A 19,170-nucleotide genomic window follows, 5' to 3' on the forward strand; every position below is an offset into this window, starting at 1 on the left:
AAAAATACATACAATACAAAATATAAAATTCATCTATGGTAAAGTGGTTTGAAAAACTCTAATTCAGTTAAGAACATATAACACTTGCCTAGAAAGCCCTGGGTTCATTCCCCAGTACCACACAAACATAATAACACAAGCGCAGCACGCACACGCGCGCGCACACACACACACACACACACAGAGCTATAAACTAAAATAGTAATGGTGTTTTTTTCTCTAGGTACTAGAAATAATAGATTTTCTAGTTGTCAGTAGTTTTTAGTTAGTAATAACTAAGTACATTAATCAACAGAACACAGAAATTTAAGAAGAAATTAAACAGAAAAACTAAGCGATACTTTCTTTTTTTTGAGACAGGGTTTCTCTGTGGCTTTGGAGCCTGTCCTGAAACTCGCTTGGTAGACCAGACTTGGTCTCGAACTCACAGAGATCCACCTGCCTCTGCCTCCCAAGTGCTGGGATTAAAGGCATGCGCCACCACTGCCCGGCTTAAGCGTTACTTTCTAAATTCACAGGCAAATAAAGGAGCCACACTCAAGCTCACTGATTGCTTTGATTTTGGTTTTGTTTTCTTTTGAGACAGAGTCTCATGTAGCTAAGGCTGGTCTTGATATCCTGATCCTCCTTCCTCCACCTCAGAGTCCCGGACTGAGATTACAAGTGTGCACCACCACACCTTTCCCTGCCTGTTTTAATTTCTAAATTCAAACCTATTCTCTTACACATTATACTCCAGAGGCAAAGCATTACTCTCCTCTTCAGAGTCTAGCTCATTCAGAAATGAATACATATACCACTGCTTAGTTAATAAGACATTAAATAATAGTGGGAGCACTAAAAAGAGAAGGGTGCACCTCTTGGATACTATACCTGGTTTTTGGTTCCGATCAATGAGGGGGAGAGTGCTATCATCATATGAATGGCTGCTCTGGCTTCTAGATGCATTATTTAGATTCACCTGGAGGCAAACATAAAACCCAATATCAGAGAAACATGAATAACCACTTCTTTCTGTCACCTTCTCTTAACCATGTACTTCCTGATTCAGAAGTTCTTAAGGACCACTGATTTCCTTCTCCATCATCTGCCCTAGTCCTCACTCATACATTCTTCCCCTAATAGCTTAACTCTCTAGGTTCCCACTGACAACTATAATTCTTCAGAAAAAGGATCTGAGGCTAGGCTGTGGCACATATCTATAATATCAGTACTCAGTGAACTAGAGGCAGAAGAATCAGAGAATTGTAAGCACACGGAAGGGTCAGAGTAGATGGGAAGGGGATCACAATGGCCACACATCATCACTATTTACCACCGCCAGCATCTTCCACATTGAGAGATTGTGGGCACCACTATTAAGAGCTAGTGTGGCAAATAAAGTCTTCACTATCGAAAAGACTTGGATTTAGTTTGATAGTGAAATAGAAGAAACCAAAGACAGAGGCTCTAGCCAAAGGAGAAGAAAAGTCAAAGCTTTGGTCAAGAGTTATTGCACCTGGAAGTCTGATTTCTTCCATCCTTCTTTTTCCAATGGCTTCCGAAGTTCCTTATAGCCCCAGATCGTCTGTAAGACAAGAGCTGCTGCCCGGACTTCTTTTTCTGAGCGATTCCTATAGTTATAGAAAGCAACACCATACAAAGTTTGGCTGAAGACCAGGGAATCTTGAACCTGTACCCTTTAACACAGCAGTTCTCAACCTTCCTAATGCACAACCCTTTAATACAGTTCCTCATGGTGTGGTGACTCCCAACCATAAAATTACATTCCTTGTTACTTCATAACTGCAATTTTAATACTGTTTTGTATTGTACTGTAAATATCTGTGTTTTCTGAAGGTCTTAGATAACCCCCATGAAGGTTTATTTAACAACCCCAAAGGGGTTGAGAATCACTGCTTTAACAACACAAGAATATAAAAATGTAAAAATGGGTGAAATCAAATTTTCACCAAATTGTATATTCTGTCTGAAACACTGATATAGGCTAATTTGATGTAAGAGTCTATTATCAATTTATAGACCAACATTAAGAATGAAAATAGGTCAATACCTCTCCACAGGTCACAGGGTAATATAAGGGGAAGTAATCTCACAGAACAGAAGAGGAGATCTCCTTTCTGAAAACTCTCTCACACTCAAAATCTTCCAGTTCTGCTTAAGTATAAGCTCACCCTGATTTGTTGATCAACACCAGCTTCTCAATACCCTGGGTCTCTCGAAGCTTTTTGGCAGCTTCCAAGTTCTCCGCAATAACTTCATTGATGGTATTCAAAATGGAGACCACAGTGTCTTCAGAGAAATTCCAGGAGGAGTTCTGCTGACCTCCCGGCAGATTCTTTACCAAGTTAGGAATGGCATGTTTCCCTATAGCAGTGAGACAAAAGTAACACATGCAAGAGACAAGGCAGTTAGGCCAGGAGGGGCCTTACAATATCCTTTACAGTAATCAGACCAAGCGTAAGTTTTGGTCATACAAATCAACTTCACTATTACATAAGACTATTACCAAAGGGGCAAAGGGCATGAGATAGCCATGAACTCACTTCCCCTCCTCCTTCCCTTAAGTGCACTAAGACAATGTGATACTAGATATCAAAATACCCTGCCTGGTCTCTTCACATAGTGAAAACAGTTCAGTACTATTATATGATAAGTCAATGGAACAGATTCTTCTTTATGAATTAAAAAAAAATCAACAAGTTAATTAACTATATTAATTCTGGGCAAATGAAGAAATAGAAAAATTCTTAACAATGCATAGAGAAAGAGAAAAAAAGCAGATATTCAACAAATAATATTTTTGAAGAATCATCACTTCTTGCTTTTTTAAGAATCACTAAACCGCTGGGCATTGGTGGCACACGCCTTTACTTTAATCCCAGTACTCGGGAGGCAGAGGCAGGCAAGTTCGAGGCCAGCCTGGGCTACAGAGACAGCAGCAGGATAGGATCCAAAACTACACAGAGAAACCCTGTCTCGTAAAACAAACAAACAAACAAACAAAAAATCACTAAACCATGAACCTTCACCAACACTCAGATATATAAACTAAGGAAGATCCTATTCTTCAGTGACATCAACAAATGACTAAACATTTGCTGGAATCCAGGCACTGTGCTAGGTTCAAATCCTTACCAATTAATTCTTTGTTCCGAGCATCCACAGCCAGGTTTCTCAGTGCCCCAGATGCAGCTTTCACTACTCGTTCATGTTCACTGGTCAGGAGATCAGCTATGGCCGAGAGAGCCTTCTCTTGACGTAGAGCAGAGCGGATGTATCGACCATACTAGGAAGCACACGGGGAGTGGTGAAAAGATTACAAGTGGCAGCAAACTAGTTAGCTAAGTTCCCTATCTCCAAATACATTTTCTTAGAGGTACTCACTGTCCAGCGCCCAGCACACAAGTTCTGGATAGCTCCAGCAGAGGCTTCTAGGATGGCTGGTGTCTTGCTCTCCTTAAGGAGTGAAATGTATATTCGCACCACTTCTGGCTGAAATAAGAGTTCATAGCCTGTACAAGAAAGGGCAAGAGAGAAGATGCCAATCAATGCCTATAAACCAGACTCTGGCTGCCTACAGTTCTACATCTCCATCATTAGGCTCTTTCGACTTCACTATCAACTCAAGAGCAAACTCAGAGGCTTGATTCCTTGTCTCTTTCTTCTTATGTTTTGTCTTTTGAGACAGGGACTTGTAATGGCACACAGACTGGCCTCAAACTGCTAATCTTCCGGTCTCAGCCTCTCAAGTGCTAGAGTAGCCTTAAGTGCCAGGACTATAAGCATGTACCACTATGCCTAGCTGACCCCATGCCTTAAGGATGGCTAATCTAGCCTGAAGCAGTGTACACACTTTTCATCTCAGCATTTGAGGCAGAGGCAGAGGCAGGTGGATCTCTGAGTTTAAAGCCAGCCTAGTCTATAAAGAGTTCCAGGACAGCCAGGGCTACATAGTGTAACCCTATCAAAAAAAAAAAAAAAAAAAAAAAAAAGACCTAAAATAACAACAACTAGTCCACGGCAAAAATAGAATAGACATCAATTTTATCATATTCAATTCCTGTCTGCTTCCTCCTTGACTTGCACCCCATAGCTAACTGAAGCCTTGTTTTTACCATGAGTAATCAGGCTTAATGATTCAACCTCTCAAACAAATTATTTCTAATATAACTCAGTAATTCTCCCCACCAGGAATATGACTAAACGAAAGGACAGCCTGAGATTTATCATTTAACTAACATCTTTTATATTTATGGAAAGCTAGTTTATATTTATTAATACAATGGGCCCAAAAATCCAAGCTGTGATAGATTTCTTCTAAAAGTAAGGTTCAAGATCCAAAAACATTAGCAACTTAGCTAGCTAAGTTTCTGACTTTTTTTTTTTGAGGTGTTCTCTCACTCTCTACCCCAACCCGACTTTGAACTCACAGCAATCCTCCTGCCTCAGCTGCCCAGTACTAAGTTTGCAGGCAGGTACCATTACACCCAGCCTAGCTTCTGACTTGAGGCTAGATACCATGAAGTTTCCCAATACTTTCAACATCACTTCAAATACAACAAGTCAGAGATAATTGTTAATATAGTGCTACCATGTGCACTAGTGTTTCCACGTCCAAAATCGTTTTATCTGAGATCTCTGGAGACTGAGAAAAAGGAAAACTTACCTCGAGCAGGACTAGTTCTTTTAGGGAAATCCACTGTATCATTTGCTGGATCCTCTGTGGGCTTTTTCCCTATAAAAAGGGGGGAAGGGTAGTGAGAATTCAGTAAAGAAGTTTTAAAGGAAGGAAAGATTTCATCTCAGTTTTTCATCCTTCAGTCAGAATCTTCAGATCAGAGATGCAGTATCGAAAGAAGGGAATCCCACACATACCTGTCCAAATAGGAGTGGTGCAGAAACAAGGACCAAAACCAGGCAGAGATTGGTACAAAAAGGATAACCACTCTTGCTGTTAGCAAGAGTTCTGATAACAGAGACTGCTATCCAGAAATAGCATGTCAAAACCACAACCCAGAAGAGCTACAACTTTCAATGCTTTTCCTCAACTAAAATTTTCCTACATGCATCCACAGGGAAGGGTTAGACAAGGAAATATTAGGGAAGGTAAAAACCAAAACATGCAAATTAGAAGAAGATAAGCGCCTTAAAAGATTGCACTCACCTCTGGAGAACCACTCATCTTCCAGCGCATCACCAAGGTGGAAAGCGAGGAGAGAAATGAAGGAAGAAAACGCAGGAGAAAGATGTCAACAGGATCATGGGCAAGTATACAAGAAAGCAGAGGAGGAGAAGGAATAGGGAGGAAGGCCCCAGATTAGTTGAGTTCTTGTCTTTCAATGTCCCATTTGCCAATACACTAACAACCATCACCACCATCACCATCACCACCACCATCAAAGCATCCAGAACAAGGGGAGCAGCAGCAGAGCAAAAGGACAAGTCACTGCTAGGTAGACTTCCCAACTATTTGTAAGTACCTAAAAAGCTAAGTGTTCCTCCCTGTCCCATATTAAAGAACAGGAACTAAGACTCACCTTTGCCCTTCTTGGCCCCAAAGCAACTGGCAGCATGTGGCCCAGTATTGTTAGCCACACTGGGAAGTGTCTCTTGGTAACGTTCTGCCTGTGGGATTTCTCGGTGAACTTGGTATGATAAGTTCCGAAGGAGGCAAACACAGTTCTCCACAAGCTTAGGGACATAAAACAAAAGGCTCAATTATAAAAGAGAATGTCTATGGTGATTTCCAAGAAATCCTGTCTCTATAATTTGACTATTAAAATATCAATCCCAAAATGCTAACTCAATCCATCTTCTCTCAGGTTGCTTTCTCAGTGTCCCAGGCTCCTCAAAATCCATGTTATCTTCATGCTAAGAGAAGATCTGATTACAGACATATAATTTAACTGCAACTATTTAAATGATGTGACAATTAGGTCACTGTTTTCCCTACTTAGAAAATGTATAACTTAGGAACATTAAGCAGCTTAAATATATATGGGAGAAGAGGAGTAGGCTACACGCATGATCTTGAATGTACCTGTAAATCCAGTGTTATAGAAACAGAGACAGGATTGCTGCAGTATATTTACTGCCAGCCTAGCCAAAGAATACAGCCTCAAGGTGAGACCTTGTCTCAAAGAGTAGGGTGGAGACTGCCTGAGTGACAAAGGACACCAATGGTTTCCTGGTCTCTGTTCTTGTGCACTTGAACACAACAACACACAGCACATACACGCATTCACACAGACACACAAACACACAGACAGACGTGCACACGCGCACACACAAACTTTGCTTCTTCTAAATTCAATGCCCATTTGAAGGAGATGGGGTTGACATAAGTACTTTATATTATCTGATAGCCTGGAGTGGAAGATCTGAACTAGAGTTACTTTGTGAACAAAATTCACTCAGTCATTAACTTACCTTGCTGTCTGAATCCTTCTGCCCAATTTCTGCCTGAACAATGAAAATGAGGGCATCAACTAAGCCATCACATTCCCGAAGTTTCCGGCGAGCTTCACTCCTCTCTGAGCTTACATTTCTAAGGGAAAACACAAAGTTCTGAAGATGACTCAAGTCCCTGACATCCTCTCTTCATCTATATCTAAAGCTTCCTTAAAATCTTTTCTATTGAATACAAATAAACAGTTAATACTTATTAAAAGCAAGGCACTACAATTGGAAACTGACTGATAGTCTGTCTTCTAAACTTTTCATAAGCTTGTGGAGTTATGTTGAAAAATGTATACCAGGGGCAGGAATGGGTAGTCAATCCCCAGCATGACCTGGTAGTTCAAGCCCCAGGGGACCTGACACCCTCTTCAGGACTCCTCAGGCACCAGATACACATGTGGTGCACAGATAAATATGCAGACGAGACACCCATACATATAATTAAGTGTTTTTTAAAATGTATACCACAGCTCAAAATGGTAGTTCACACCAGCAATGCCAGCACTTGGGAGGCAGCTGCAGGAAGTTTGAGGCCAGAGTGGACTTATTAGAAAGCAAAATCCTACCCACCACCACACACAAGCATGTGTGGACTGCATGCATGTGCTCATGTGCATTCACGTGTGAATGAACATTATGGGTAGAGATATAGCTAAGTGGTTGAAAGCTTACCCAAGCACATACAAGGCAATAGGTCCAATACCCAGCACCACAAAAATGGAGGTTTGTGAGAGGGCACACTAACATCAATAAATTCAGACCAAAGAGTCATTTATTATACAGAAGTACAAATATAGGAAATGATAAGGTGAGACAGCAACTAAGACATAGACAAGTCCAGAACCAGATAAGAAGCTTGTAATGTGGGAGGTTCTAAACAGGTATTTACCTAATTAGATGAATAAAGTCAAAGAGGAATAAAAGTGACGAGAACGGGAGGAGGAAGGAAGTAAATACAGAGTGAGTAGGTAAACATGGTGCACACAAGAAAGCAGCAAAAGTAGGTAGGCTGACGTCAAGCACACCTTGAACAGAAGCTTGAAGTAGAGTAGAAGCTTGCCTAGCAAACGCAATGCCTTGAATTTGGTCCTCAGTACAACAAAACAATAACAAATAAAAAGAGCAAACAAATACCCACCCCCCAAAAAACCCCTCAACTTCTAATTTAAAAACAAGAAAAGAAAAATTGTATCACTCCTCAAAAGTCAATATTGGGGTGCATGTGTATATGTGGTATTGAAGACTGGACACAGGCAAGCACTTTACCACTAAGCAAATAAGCTAACTTATCTGCTGATAGAGTACTCCTTTTTTTGAGCTTGTCTTACAAAGCTAGCCTTGTACTCACTCTAGCACAGGCAGGCTACTGACTCAGCCTCAGACAGGTTTACAGGCTTGCACTACCAACCCCAGCAAAAATTCAATCTTTATAAATCTCAAAAGCGAAAACTTTCCCTTACCTAAGGCAGCCAGCTGTGTTGGTGAGCACTGACTCCCATTCAATATGCCGTGGCTTACAGTCCTCATTAGGCTCTCTCTCCCAACCAGAATGTGGAATGATCACTTCATCTGTCAAGGCGTGCAGTGCATGATCCACAATCTCCATTTTGATTGAATCATGGGATGAGAGGTTCCACAGGGTTCCTGACAGGGACAAGTCATCAGAGAGTTCTCCTCCAGTACCCAAGACAGTGTGTCTGAAGAGTATCAGAGAAAGCCCTATTCTATTCCTTCTTAGTTGTCCTCAATAATCACAGAAATGTCCATTATGGAGTCTATATGATCCCATATAGTGTTAGTCAGGCTGCTTTCTGCTTATGACCTATGGTAAGATATATTTTATTCTATACTTCAATACAGATACACAGTCATGAAATAAACTTTACTGAACAGTATTTAATATAATCTATGCCCAATAGTCTACCCCAGTTTCTTTATATCAGCAACACCATCACTTTGGTCCACATAATTCTTTGTTATGGGAAGTTGTCCTGTCTATTGTTGTATCCTTACCAGTTAACCAGTATCCTTAGCCTTTCTTTATTCATTAGATGCCAAGGACTCTCTACCCCACCCCAAGTTATGACAGCCAAAGCAACTCCAACAATGGAGATGTCTTCTGGAGGTCAAAATATCCTGCCAATCAAGAATCAGTATTATTTCTTTTTCTTCCTCCTGGAATAGTGATTATGGTAAACAAAACTGTGCTCAGTTTACACTAATAGATCACCATGCAAATCTGGAAATTTTTCATTCTACAGAGTGAGTTCCAGGTCAGGCTTTAAAGCTACACAGACAACCCTGTCTTGAAAAACCAAAACAAACAAACAAACAAAAAAAGTAATTCTGGAAATCTTTAGATCCCTGCCACGCTCTGAAGTAAGAGTGAACCCCAACTCACCAGTAATGACTTCAGTCAGGTCCATATCGCGAGCCTTTCGGAGCAATCGGACCAGGGCAGGAACACCATCACAGTTTTTTATGGCAATCTTGTTATCTTGGTCACGCCCAAAAGAGATATTCTTGAGAGCTCCACAGGCTCCAAGGTGCACTTCCTTTTTGGGATGGTCTAACAATCCTACCAACACCGGGATACCCTTCAGCTTCCGCACGTCAGTCTTCACCTTGTCATTTCGATAGCACAGGTGCTGCAGGTATGCAGCTGCATTGGACTTAACAGCATCCAAGCGGAAGCCTAGCATGGCAATCACTTCTGGCAACTCAGGCTGTCTCCAGTTTGGAGGTGGGGGAACTCCCTTTCGCAGACTATCCAAGCTTGCTAAACTTCCCCGCTCATGCTGAGCCAAAGGAGCCCAATAGTACTGATCTGGTGGCACTTCCTCTCCAATCATGTCTTCATAGCTCCTGCAGTTTTGAAAGAACCAAGAACCAAACAGTTAAATCAGGATTCTTGGACATTCCTGTTAACCATTATCTTCAAGGGAGGATCAACCCCAGATCTACAAAGAGATCATCTATCTCCTTAAATTTTTTGTGCAAATGTAAGTCTTCTCATTGGCCCTCCACCTTACTTCCGGAGACAGAGTATCTCACCAAATCAGAAGCTTGCTGACTGTCCTGCAAGACCCAGAGATCCTCTTGTCTCTGCCTCACCAGTGCTAGGATCACAAGTGTGAGCCATCACAGAGCTCAGCTTTTTATGTCAGCACTGGAGCTCAAACTTCAGCTCCCATGCTTGTGGGGAAAGCATTTTATTAACTGAACCATCTCCCTGCCCAACTTTAATTTAAAGATCTGTATTTAGACTAAAACCCTCTCTCTTTTTTCTTGTGATGTTTGCTGATTAAGAAAGACAAATACGCCGGGCGGTGGTGGCGCACGACTTTAATCCCAGCACTCGGGAGGCAGAGGCAGGCGGATCTCTGTGAGTTCGAGGCCAGGCTGGACCCACAGCATCCAAAACAATACAGAGAAACCCTGTCTCATTAAAAAAAAAAAAAAAAAAAGACAAATACTTGGAAATATTAATCACAAAAACAACAATCCTGATTCTTTAATATTTACTTGAATGACATTTGACAGCCATTAACTTCTATGCAAAGAATGAAATAAATCCTTAAACAGAAGAGTTAAGCAAGGTGACTGATTCCATGTCACATAAGTAAGCAAGCAAAATCTGAGAACAGGTAAGGCTTATGAGCCCAGCACTGAGGAGGCAGAGACACATGACAAGTCTGAGTCCAGAGAAGTCTGCATAGTAAATTCCAGGCAATCTAGAACTATAAGCCAAAGTTCTATCCCAACACATTCTCCTCCCATCCCCACCCTCAAAAACAAACAAACAAACAAACAAACAAAAAACCCTGAGAATAGTTCTTAAATCTTAACTGAACAGTACACAAGGCATTTGCACACAGGAAACATGAAAACAAGACCACTAAACACATTTCATATTTAATTTTCCTATTTTCCTTGCCCTATTTTGGAAATTACAAAAGAGGAACTGAATTAATCAAGAAAAATGGAAAACTTCTTGCTACATTGTTGAGGACTTGGCTTTAGTACTAATGAGGTATAAACTTGAACATTAATTGTCATAGAGGTCAACAATGACTTCCATCCTCCAATTTGTAAACACGAATTCTGCCAAAATAGCATCTACACACCAACATCTAATCGGAATGTCCCAGCTCTTGGATCAGAGGAAGAAACTAAAAGAAGTCAAATGAAAAGCAACTTTTCTTGGGTCAATATTACCAACAACCACTAGAGGGTGAGCCTGTCATACTATTACTTATTCATAACTACCAGGAAGAGCCCCATTATTTGTGAGCTCATCTCACCCTGTAGGAGTCACAAGGGAGAAGAGAATCTATTGTGTGGGACTCTCCAAGAAGACTGTTGTTTGTCCTATAAGACCACTCCCACTGTCATCAAACACTGAAAGTTAGCCTGATCAGAAGGCCTATCTAACAGGTACAAACCCTGACTGTTAAACAATGAAAGATTCAGTGGGACAAATCATTTAGTTAAAAAAAATCTTAAAAATCACTTTAAAATTTAAAATGTCATTGAAACAAATTGTTTTAAAAGATCACACACACACTTTTTTTTCCTCTTAATGAGAGAAAACAGGACACACCTAAGGAAACCTCAAGGATACACCAAACTGTTCTTCATGAAAGGTGTTTCAATTTTTATTTTTCTTGTGTGTGTTGAGCAGATTTTACTCTTCTTGTTTAAGATAAGCAACTACAAAAATAATTGCCATTGCCAGATTTTTTTTCAATCTCTCAAGGAAATCTATATACTTCCTTCTTTCAGAGGCAATAGATCAAGATTCTTTCCTATGAGGCAGCTCACAAATGTATGTAGCTCCAGTTCCAGGGGATTTGACACCCTTACACAGACATACTTGCAGGCAAAGCACGAATGCACATAAAAATAAATTAATTAAAAATAAGTCTTTTACAAATGACAAAACTGCCCAAATGTTCAAATAACTCGCTTAAGGCTATATAGATAATGGTAGAGGTGCAGCTACAGCCAGTTTTCAAGTTCAGTGGTTTTCCCACTACTCACTGCCTCACTGCTTAAGTTTGACCTTGCAACTGTTCTTGTAGGCCCAGAACAGGAAGCAGAAGATATTCTTGCTAGTCAAGCAGGTTTCTAAGCCCAATGCCATCCTGGAGCAAAGCCAAGAACCAAGCCCCAAATCCTTTCTATGTGAACTGCCACTTCATGGGACAGCGGGAATGGCCTGGCCATCCACACCCATCTGTGTCTAATCTCTCTTTGCTAATGAGGAAGTCAGAGTAAGCAGACTTACATTCCAGTCCCACTCCCTGGGCAGACTATTCCAATGATAGCTGCTATCTACCCCTGGCTAGCTTACCCCAGCTAAGATCTGGTGCCCCATCAGGAATAAAAGGTGAGTCACATGGGAGTTGAATTTGCTAACCATGCCATCTGAAGAGTGTCAATGACTCAGGCTTAGATAATAGGACCTCTACTCTTGTCCTCAGACTAATTCAGTTTATGGTTAGCCAATACCACCTAATATATTCGGAAAATAAATGCCAAGACCTTTGCTTTGGAAGGTCATGAACCTACATTCAGAAATTGAGCAACAGCTGCCAGGGCACCCTCACTATCAAGGTAACCATAAATCTTGTCTGGGAAAATATAGACCCTGATTTATTCTAAAATAATGTTTTCAGCCCAAGACCAAACATGTTTTTTGTATATATCCAGAAATAAGAATTTTAAAAATAACCTTTTGTAAATATGAAAACCAAGTAACAGACATGACAAAGATACTAATGCACAGCACACAAAGCCTAAAATGGGTCCTTTACAAAGTCCTGCCAGCCTTTAATCCCAGCACCCAGAAGGCAGAGGCAAGGGCTATCTGTATGTCAGAGGCTAGCCAGAGCTATATAGTGATACCCTGCCTCAACAACAACAAAAATAAAGGGAAGGAAGGAACAAATGGAGGGAGGGAGGGAGGGAGGAAAAACCTTTCAATCACATTCTGAAATACTCTTCCAAGGCAACCACCACTGATCATCCAAACAGTAATCCTTCATGTCATAAGTACCCTCAGAATAGATAACCTCTTATTGACAGTTGGGAGTATTACTAATATACCAGAGGCCATTCCCCCACTCACCACCTCATAAACTCTAACTAAATACAAAGTGTCAGAGCTTCTGTCAGGTCAAAAGTGATTGTTTATAAACACCAAGATTAGAACTACTACAAGGACAGTTCTAAAAAACAATCTTAATTGTGTTCTTCTAACACCAAAAACATAGCTTAAAAAGTTCTCAGGAACAAGAGCATGAACACTCAGACTCTCTGTGATGTTCCTTTCTCTTTCACCAAAAGGGAGCCAAATCTTAGGCAGAAATTATGGCACAGCAACCAAGTCTCTTCTTTCTTTAGGACATAGACCATCATTAATCACTTTTGGGGTACACAAATGTTCACTGTCCACACAATAAATAGTCCAAAGCAGACTCGAACTTAACTGCAGTCATACGTCTCAGCCTCCTCAGCAGTAGAATTACAAGCGTTAAGTCATCACACCTGGCCACAAATCACTTTCTCACCAACTGTGGTGACACACACTTGTAATCCCAAGATTTACAAGGTGGAGGAAGGAGGATCAAGAGTCCAAGGTCATCCTCTATTACACAGCCAGACTGGTAGACAGCCTGAGTCACTGAGACATCTCAAAAAGCAGTAGCAAACAAACAAAAACAAAAAATAACTTAGTATAACTAAAATATGACTCTAATAACAAGAAAAAGAGAGCAAATCAATATTCAATGATTCTTCTATGAAAAAGAGAAAGGAACCAGTGTCCAAAGGTGTCACTGACCCCTAAAAGCTACACTTTTCCCATCTGGAAAAAGAGTCTTTTTTCCCTAGTCCTGCCCACCTGAGGCGTCGGCGAGGGTCCGAGGGTGTTCCTGTCCGACGGGCAGTGCCATAATCGGACATCATGCCATAATCTAGGTCATCATAGCCCATGCTGCGCTGGTCATCCTCTAGCCCATAAGGCTCTGGATGAAATCGATGTAGATCCACACTGCTCCCACCTACTCGAACCTGGGGCTGGGGACCATAGACATCTTGTCTACTGGGTGCCCGGTAGCCTTCCATGCTGGGTCTATATCGCTCCTCAATTCGGGTCACCCGGGACAAACTGCCATAGTTGTCACTACCACCTGGATAACCATCTTCATAGTGTCGGCCATATCCATCTGGAGGATAGTGGAAGTTTCTAGGAAGGGTTGCAGTGCCTGCCTGCCCCACATAGGGACCAGGGCCCCCACTGCCATTCTTTCGAAAATCACGGCCCAAAGTCTGGATATAGTTGTTGGAGACTGATGAGGCATCCACAGGCAGCCCATCTGGTCCCATGGGGACTGGCTGTACTGTCCGTGTTGTCACTGTCTTTACAACTTTCTTGACCTTCAGTGGAATGAGAAAATGGAAAGCAATTATTGAAGAAAATAAAGATTCTAAGTTTAAATTCCACACTACTCTAAGAAACCCCTACCTTCTAGGTCTTTAGCTAGAAATGTCTCACTGTGTCATCTATACCTTTTTCTCCATCCCATGAAAGCCCTAGGTGAGAAAACTGCCCTGTCAGTAGCAGGCTCTTGGATAACTATTACAGCTGTCATATTCCCTTCTCTTCCCCCTTCCATTACATTTTCCTACATTTCTTAGCTTTTCTGTTTGCCCAGTGATCATTTTCTTTCTGGCAATCAGTAACCTGCACCCATCTACCTGGTTAACATCTCTACTAAAAGACCACATAGGACCTATAACTCTAAGACATGCAAATTTCAGCTCACTGTGGTCTCTGTACGTCTGGTGGTCCCATCATCTGAGGTCTCCACAGAAACAACAGACATGGCTCCTTCAGGGTCCTCCTCTGTGTAGGTTTCCACAATCTGCCCTGGCTCCTGCATCCTGGGGATAGTGCTATACAGAAGGTGGTTGTGATCCTATGAGAGAGAAAGAGTAAAGCCACAACTAAATCTATGCAATTAACAATCCTCCTAATAAGAAACATTAGTGCTTCTAGAGACAAGAAGTCTTCAAGCAAATTCCACTAGGCTGTTTTAGAAAGAGTGGTTGTCATCTTTTAAACTTGTAAAATGGCAGGGCATAGTAGTGTACACCTTTATTCCCAGAACAAGAGGCAGGCATATTTAAGAGTTCTAGGCTAGCCTAATTTAAATTGCAAATTTAGAGCCATCCAGGACAACCTAAAGAGACCCTATCTCAATAAATAAATAATTTGTGTAAAAGGACAGTAAATAGAATCTCCCTGGCATGAAAATAGGTCTAGCCGGGCAGTGGTGGTGCACACCTTTATTCCCAGCACTTAAGGGAGGCAGAGGTGAGCAGATCTCTATGAGGTCAACTTGGTCTACAGAGTGACTTCCAGGAAAGTCAGGATTCACAAAGAAACCTTGTCTCAAAAAAAACAAAAGAAACAACAACAACAACAAAAGAGGAAACTAAAATCACGATGGCTTCCTAGTGGCAGAAACAGCAGATTTAACTTCCCATTCTGGTCACCTACTTGAATATAAACTGTGTTAACTGTTATATCTACATCTGAGTAATGCTTCAAAAGAATAACTAACCCAATAAAAATCTTTCAAGATTAAAAAGATCCACCTGCTTCTGCCTCCCAAGAGCTGAGATTAAAGGCATGCGCCACTCACGCCCAGCTCAGAACCCTCTTCGTTTACTTTGGGACAAAGTTCCAGTAATTTCCCAGGCAGGCCGTCAACTTCTGATCCTCCTGCCTCAACTTCCCAAGACACTGGGATTAGACTTGCACCACCAGGTTCAGCAAGAGTTTCATGTTATTCATCAGATACTACCCAATCAGATTTTGGTAAAGTTTTCTATAATGCAGAAATATGCACATACACCCCCCCCCAAAAAAAAACAATTACAATACCAGAGGGTCAAATGAAGAGACAGGAGTAACATGATAAAAGTCAATGGATTTTTTTTTAAATCAACAAAACTATATATAATTTGGAAGGCACCTTTTACTTTCCTAAATTAAGGAAAGACTGAAGTAAAAAGATATGAAGTCATACAGAACTTGAGTCAAAACAATTACCTGGGGTCCGTTGAGTTTCAAATCTGAAAATTTCTGTCTCTCAAGGTCAGCATCGCCCATAAACCGTCCGTTCTGAAACATAGCCCAGAAGACAATTCATTTTCTGGCCTTCCTTTGTTCTTTCAAACACAAACATCTTTCTTTCCAAACAGAAAAAAAAAAAAAAAAAAAAAGAAAGGGCTTTCAAGAAGGTGTTTGTGTCCTGAAATCCTTGTGTCAGTGTTCATAAAAGACCCATAGCATTCCTTAATCTTAAATTATCACTTTCCTCAACATTGACATCAGGCCTAAAATCTGGCAGACTGAGTCCCTGGAACATAAGAGTGTTAATTTCCATGAGTACACAGGGTTTGAGGTCAGTAGTATTAGGAATGTATCCCTAATGTCTTGAGCAGTGCCTGCCACATGAGAAACACTCAAAAAACATTTGCTGAATAAATAGCACAGAACCCCACACACAACCTTTTTGGAAAGCCCTAAGAACATAAGGAAAGTCAAAAAAGCTATGTTGGGGGGGGACCCAAAAAAAAGCCTTCTTTATTAAGTTCTAGGAATCTTCATGCTCTGCTACCATGGGAAACTCCCATTCCAGGAAGCCTTTTAAAGAAAGAAGAGTTAATTCTCCATTTCCAAATAGGAAGACAAGTACTTGGCAATCCCCTTCAAGAAAAATCTTAATATCTTTATCAAGCTACAGACACAGAACACATTCTAAAATGTTCTTAAATTGCTCCATCTTAAGTGCCAAGACATAGCCTAATGACACTATATACATAAAAGCACATTTCTTGCTCCTTCCCCAGTAGAAGACAGTAAGACCCAACAACCTCTGGGGATTCTCCCTCCACCCATTCCCCCTTTACAGGGAGTATAATGCTGCAGAGGGAGGAAGTTAAACATTGCTTTCAGGAAGGAAGAAGGGTGTGGTTTCATTGCTGAGCAGAGGTTAAAAATAAGAGAACAAGAGAGAAACCACTAAATCCTGGGATTCCCCACCACCTATAAAGCCTGAGCAGTCCTCTTTCCTTCAGTCTGTCTCTTCCCTAACTCTCTACTCAATTCCTGTAAAATTCCCTGAACAGTGCAAACACAGTCTCTTTTAAAATCTTGATTATTGCCCATTCAAATTATGCCCACTAATTTAAGGATTAAACAAGCATCTGGACATGACTGCAATCCTAGCACTAGCGAGGCAGAGGCAAGAGGAACAGCTTCATACCAATATCTTGTCTTCAAAAATTCAAAGGTCTGAAATGCTGTTTAGTGGCCGAGTATCTGCCTAGCATGCACAAGACCCTGGGTTCCATCCCCACCTCCTCATACATTAGTAAGTAACTAGTTCAGGATATATCTCTGTGACACAGCACTTGCCTAGCATGATCAGGGCTCTAGGGTCAACCCCTTCTCACTACAAAATAAAAAAACAAATAAAATAAACAGTCAGTTAAAAAGAGCATAAGCACTGCTCTAATTATACTCATAGACCTCTTCAGAGGCAGTCTACTAAGTGCTTGAGCATGAGCTCATGTGCGCAATACACACACACACACACACACACAACACACACACACACAGAGATAAAAACCTCAAACAGATTACATCGCAGTAAAGTTAGATATAAGCCATAGGAAACACGATATACTTCTTATTACTAACACCAGCCCTCCCAAGTCCATCACAGAGTCAGCCAACCCAGAGACCACCACTGGCTCCTGTGGTTATCTGGATTAAATAACAGCATAATATTCCCTCTCCAACTTCCCAGTAAAGATTAACAATGACCCTTCCTTCCAAAACATGATTTACACACACAACAAAAGCACACAAGGACAATATGGAAAAGAAATATACAATTTGCCAACACTAAAATGCTTCTGAGAACAAACTGTTCCCTGGATAAGACTGAACTGGAGCTAGGAACTCAAGCTGCCCAACTTCCCCAACCACCAAGCAGACATTCTTTCCTAATTTTTGACCCTAAGAAAAAGGATACCTCAAAGAAAACAGAAGTGACTGAGTGTAGCTCCAAACTGCATCCCTGCCCAGAAAACCCACTCTAGCAAAACAGGAAGTCTCGCTGGTTACTAAAGTCCACCCAACTCAGATCAGCAACAAACCTCTTATCTCTTAATCGGTGTTTATCATATCCCTGGAACAGTTCATCATGAAGTGTACACACTGGACAGCCCAGAGCCAGTAGGATCTCATTAAGATCCATAGGCCTCTCTTACGACCATTCCAATGTCCTACCTGCAGGTCTGATGGGGAGAGGGTTACCTGATGCCGACGGGTGAGGGTGCCGTTGGCCATGAGTGGGTTGGCATCTTGTGGTGAGACCCGGACGCGTTCCAGTTGCGCCGAGACATGGCGCCGTTCCTCCTCTAGCGCCCGGGTCAGCTTCTCAAACTGGGCCTCTTGTTCCTTCACAGAGGCCAAGATGCTGGCGGTCGACTCCACCTCTGAGTCGTCCATGAAGGTTAGGGGAGGAGCCGCCGCGGGGCAGGATAAAAAGTAAGGTGGACCACAGAGGAAGTAGAAAGGAGGGAGTAGGACCCCTCACTGCACACTAGGGAGGGGGCGGTAAGAGAGAGAAGAGAAAAGGTCACAGGTCAGAGAAGACAGATGAATTGTTAATCCCCAGTGCCAAAGATGCCCTCTGTAGTTCTACTGCAGTGCAGAAAGCAAGACACCACCAACCAAGCTCGGAGCCCATCACCAATGTCTCAAAAAAAAAAAAAATCCTTTGCCTACTACCCTCTTCTACTATGAAAGAAAAGGTGGCAGCTTGACCAAAGTCTCTCTACACTGTTACCAAGACAAGGAGACAACGGCATGGGATTAAAATTAGATTTTTTTCCTTAGGAAAAAAATTGCAGGCGTCATTTAATCAAAATTTTAACTCCCAGTAAGCATTTACTGTCCTGCAGGGACAAGCTCCTAGAGACAACCTGAACACTATAAATGAGGAGTCATGAACTATAGAAAATTAAAGTACCAGTTAAGGAATGAAAATATGCTGGGTAGTGGTGGTGCACACCCAGCACTCGGAAGGCAGGAGGATTTCTGTGAGAGTTCCAGGGCAGCCAAGGTACAGAGAAACCCTGTCTGAGGGATGGGGGGGGGAGGGGGTGGGGGGCACAACCAAAACCAGCTTTCCAAAGTTGAAAGACAAAAGGCCTCCACCACATTTAATATATTTATGAGGAGGTTTTTTTTTATTTCCAAAACTATACTCCAGTGTAGAGGGCAAAATATGTTAATTGAAACAACCCAGTGGCAAAACCACAAAACACTGTATAATGCTTTGCCTCTAGCCCTGTATATCTGTGGTACACCTGAATCCTACCTTTTCAGAAAGCTGAAGATCACAACCTCTAGGCCTGACTGGGCTACAGAAATTTGTGACTGGCCATCTTGGGCAATTTAGTAAAATGTTATCTCAAAAAGTTTTTGTGACCAGGTGTGGTGGCTCAGGGCTTTAATCCCACCACCTGGGAGACAGAAGCAAATGGATCTCTATGAATTTGAAGCCAACCTGACCTATATATCAAGTTCCTGGACAGCCAGGACAACATAAAGACCCT

The 19,170-nt window shown here is 41.6% G+C and overlaps 1 protein-coding gene across 26 annotated transcripts in view; it reads right to left on the reverse strand.

Moving 5' to 3' along the window:
* The window catches only part of Ctnnd1 (catenin delta 1), a 78,295-nt gene that overhangs the window by 32,394 nt on the left and 26,731 nt on the right, over positions 1 to 19,170 (reverse strand). For 14 of the 26 annotated variants that reach the window (XM_021232188.2, XM_040745714.1, XM_021232219.2 and 11 more), the window contains 15 exons: positions 17,837 to 18,152; positions 15,587 to 15,658; positions 14,295 to 14,447; positions 13,370 to 13,905; positions 8,864 to 9,327; positions 7,923 to 8,106; positions 6,433 to 6,550; positions 5,541 to 5,694; positions 5,168 to 5,185; positions 4,670 to 4,738; positions 3,388 to 3,515; positions 3,139 to 3,289; positions 2,175 to 2,367; positions 1,499 to 1,613; positions 874 to 961 (listed from right to left, as the gene is read on the reverse strand). In XM_021232188.2, coding sequence (XP_021087847.1) covers positions 874 to 961; positions 1,499 to 1,613; positions 2,175 to 2,367; positions 3,139 to 3,289; positions 3,388 to 3,515; positions 4,670 to 4,738; positions 5,168 to 5,185; positions 5,541 to 5,694; positions 6,433 to 6,550; positions 7,923 to 8,106; positions 8,864 to 9,327; positions 13,370 to 13,905; positions 14,295 to 14,447; positions 15,587 to 15,658; positions 17,837 to 18,058 — 2,665 coding nt within the window. In that variant the 5' untranslated portion in view covers positions 18,059 to 18,152. The remainder of the gene's footprint in view (positions 1 to 873; positions 962 to 1,498; positions 1,614 to 2,174; positions 2,368 to 3,138; positions 3,290 to 3,387; positions 3,516 to 4,669; positions 4,739 to 5,167; positions 5,186 to 5,540; positions 5,695 to 6,432; positions 6,551 to 7,922; positions 8,107 to 8,863; positions 9,328 to 13,369; positions 13,906 to 14,294; positions 14,448 to 15,586; positions 15,659 to 17,836; positions 18,153 to 19,170) is intronic. The other 12 variants (XM_021232241.2, XM_021232208.2, XM_021232244.2 and 9 more) reach the window with 4 other exon arrangements.

The sequence above is a fragment of the Mesocricetus auratus genome, unplaced genomic scaffold (assembly GCF_017639785.1).
Source record: "Mesocricetus auratus isolate SY011 unplaced genomic scaffold, BCM_Maur_2.0 Super-Scaffold_100004, whole genome shotgun sequence".
NCBI classification, from domain to species: Eukaryota; Metazoa; Chordata; class Mammalia; order Rodentia; family Cricetidae; genus Mesocricetus; species Mesocricetus auratus.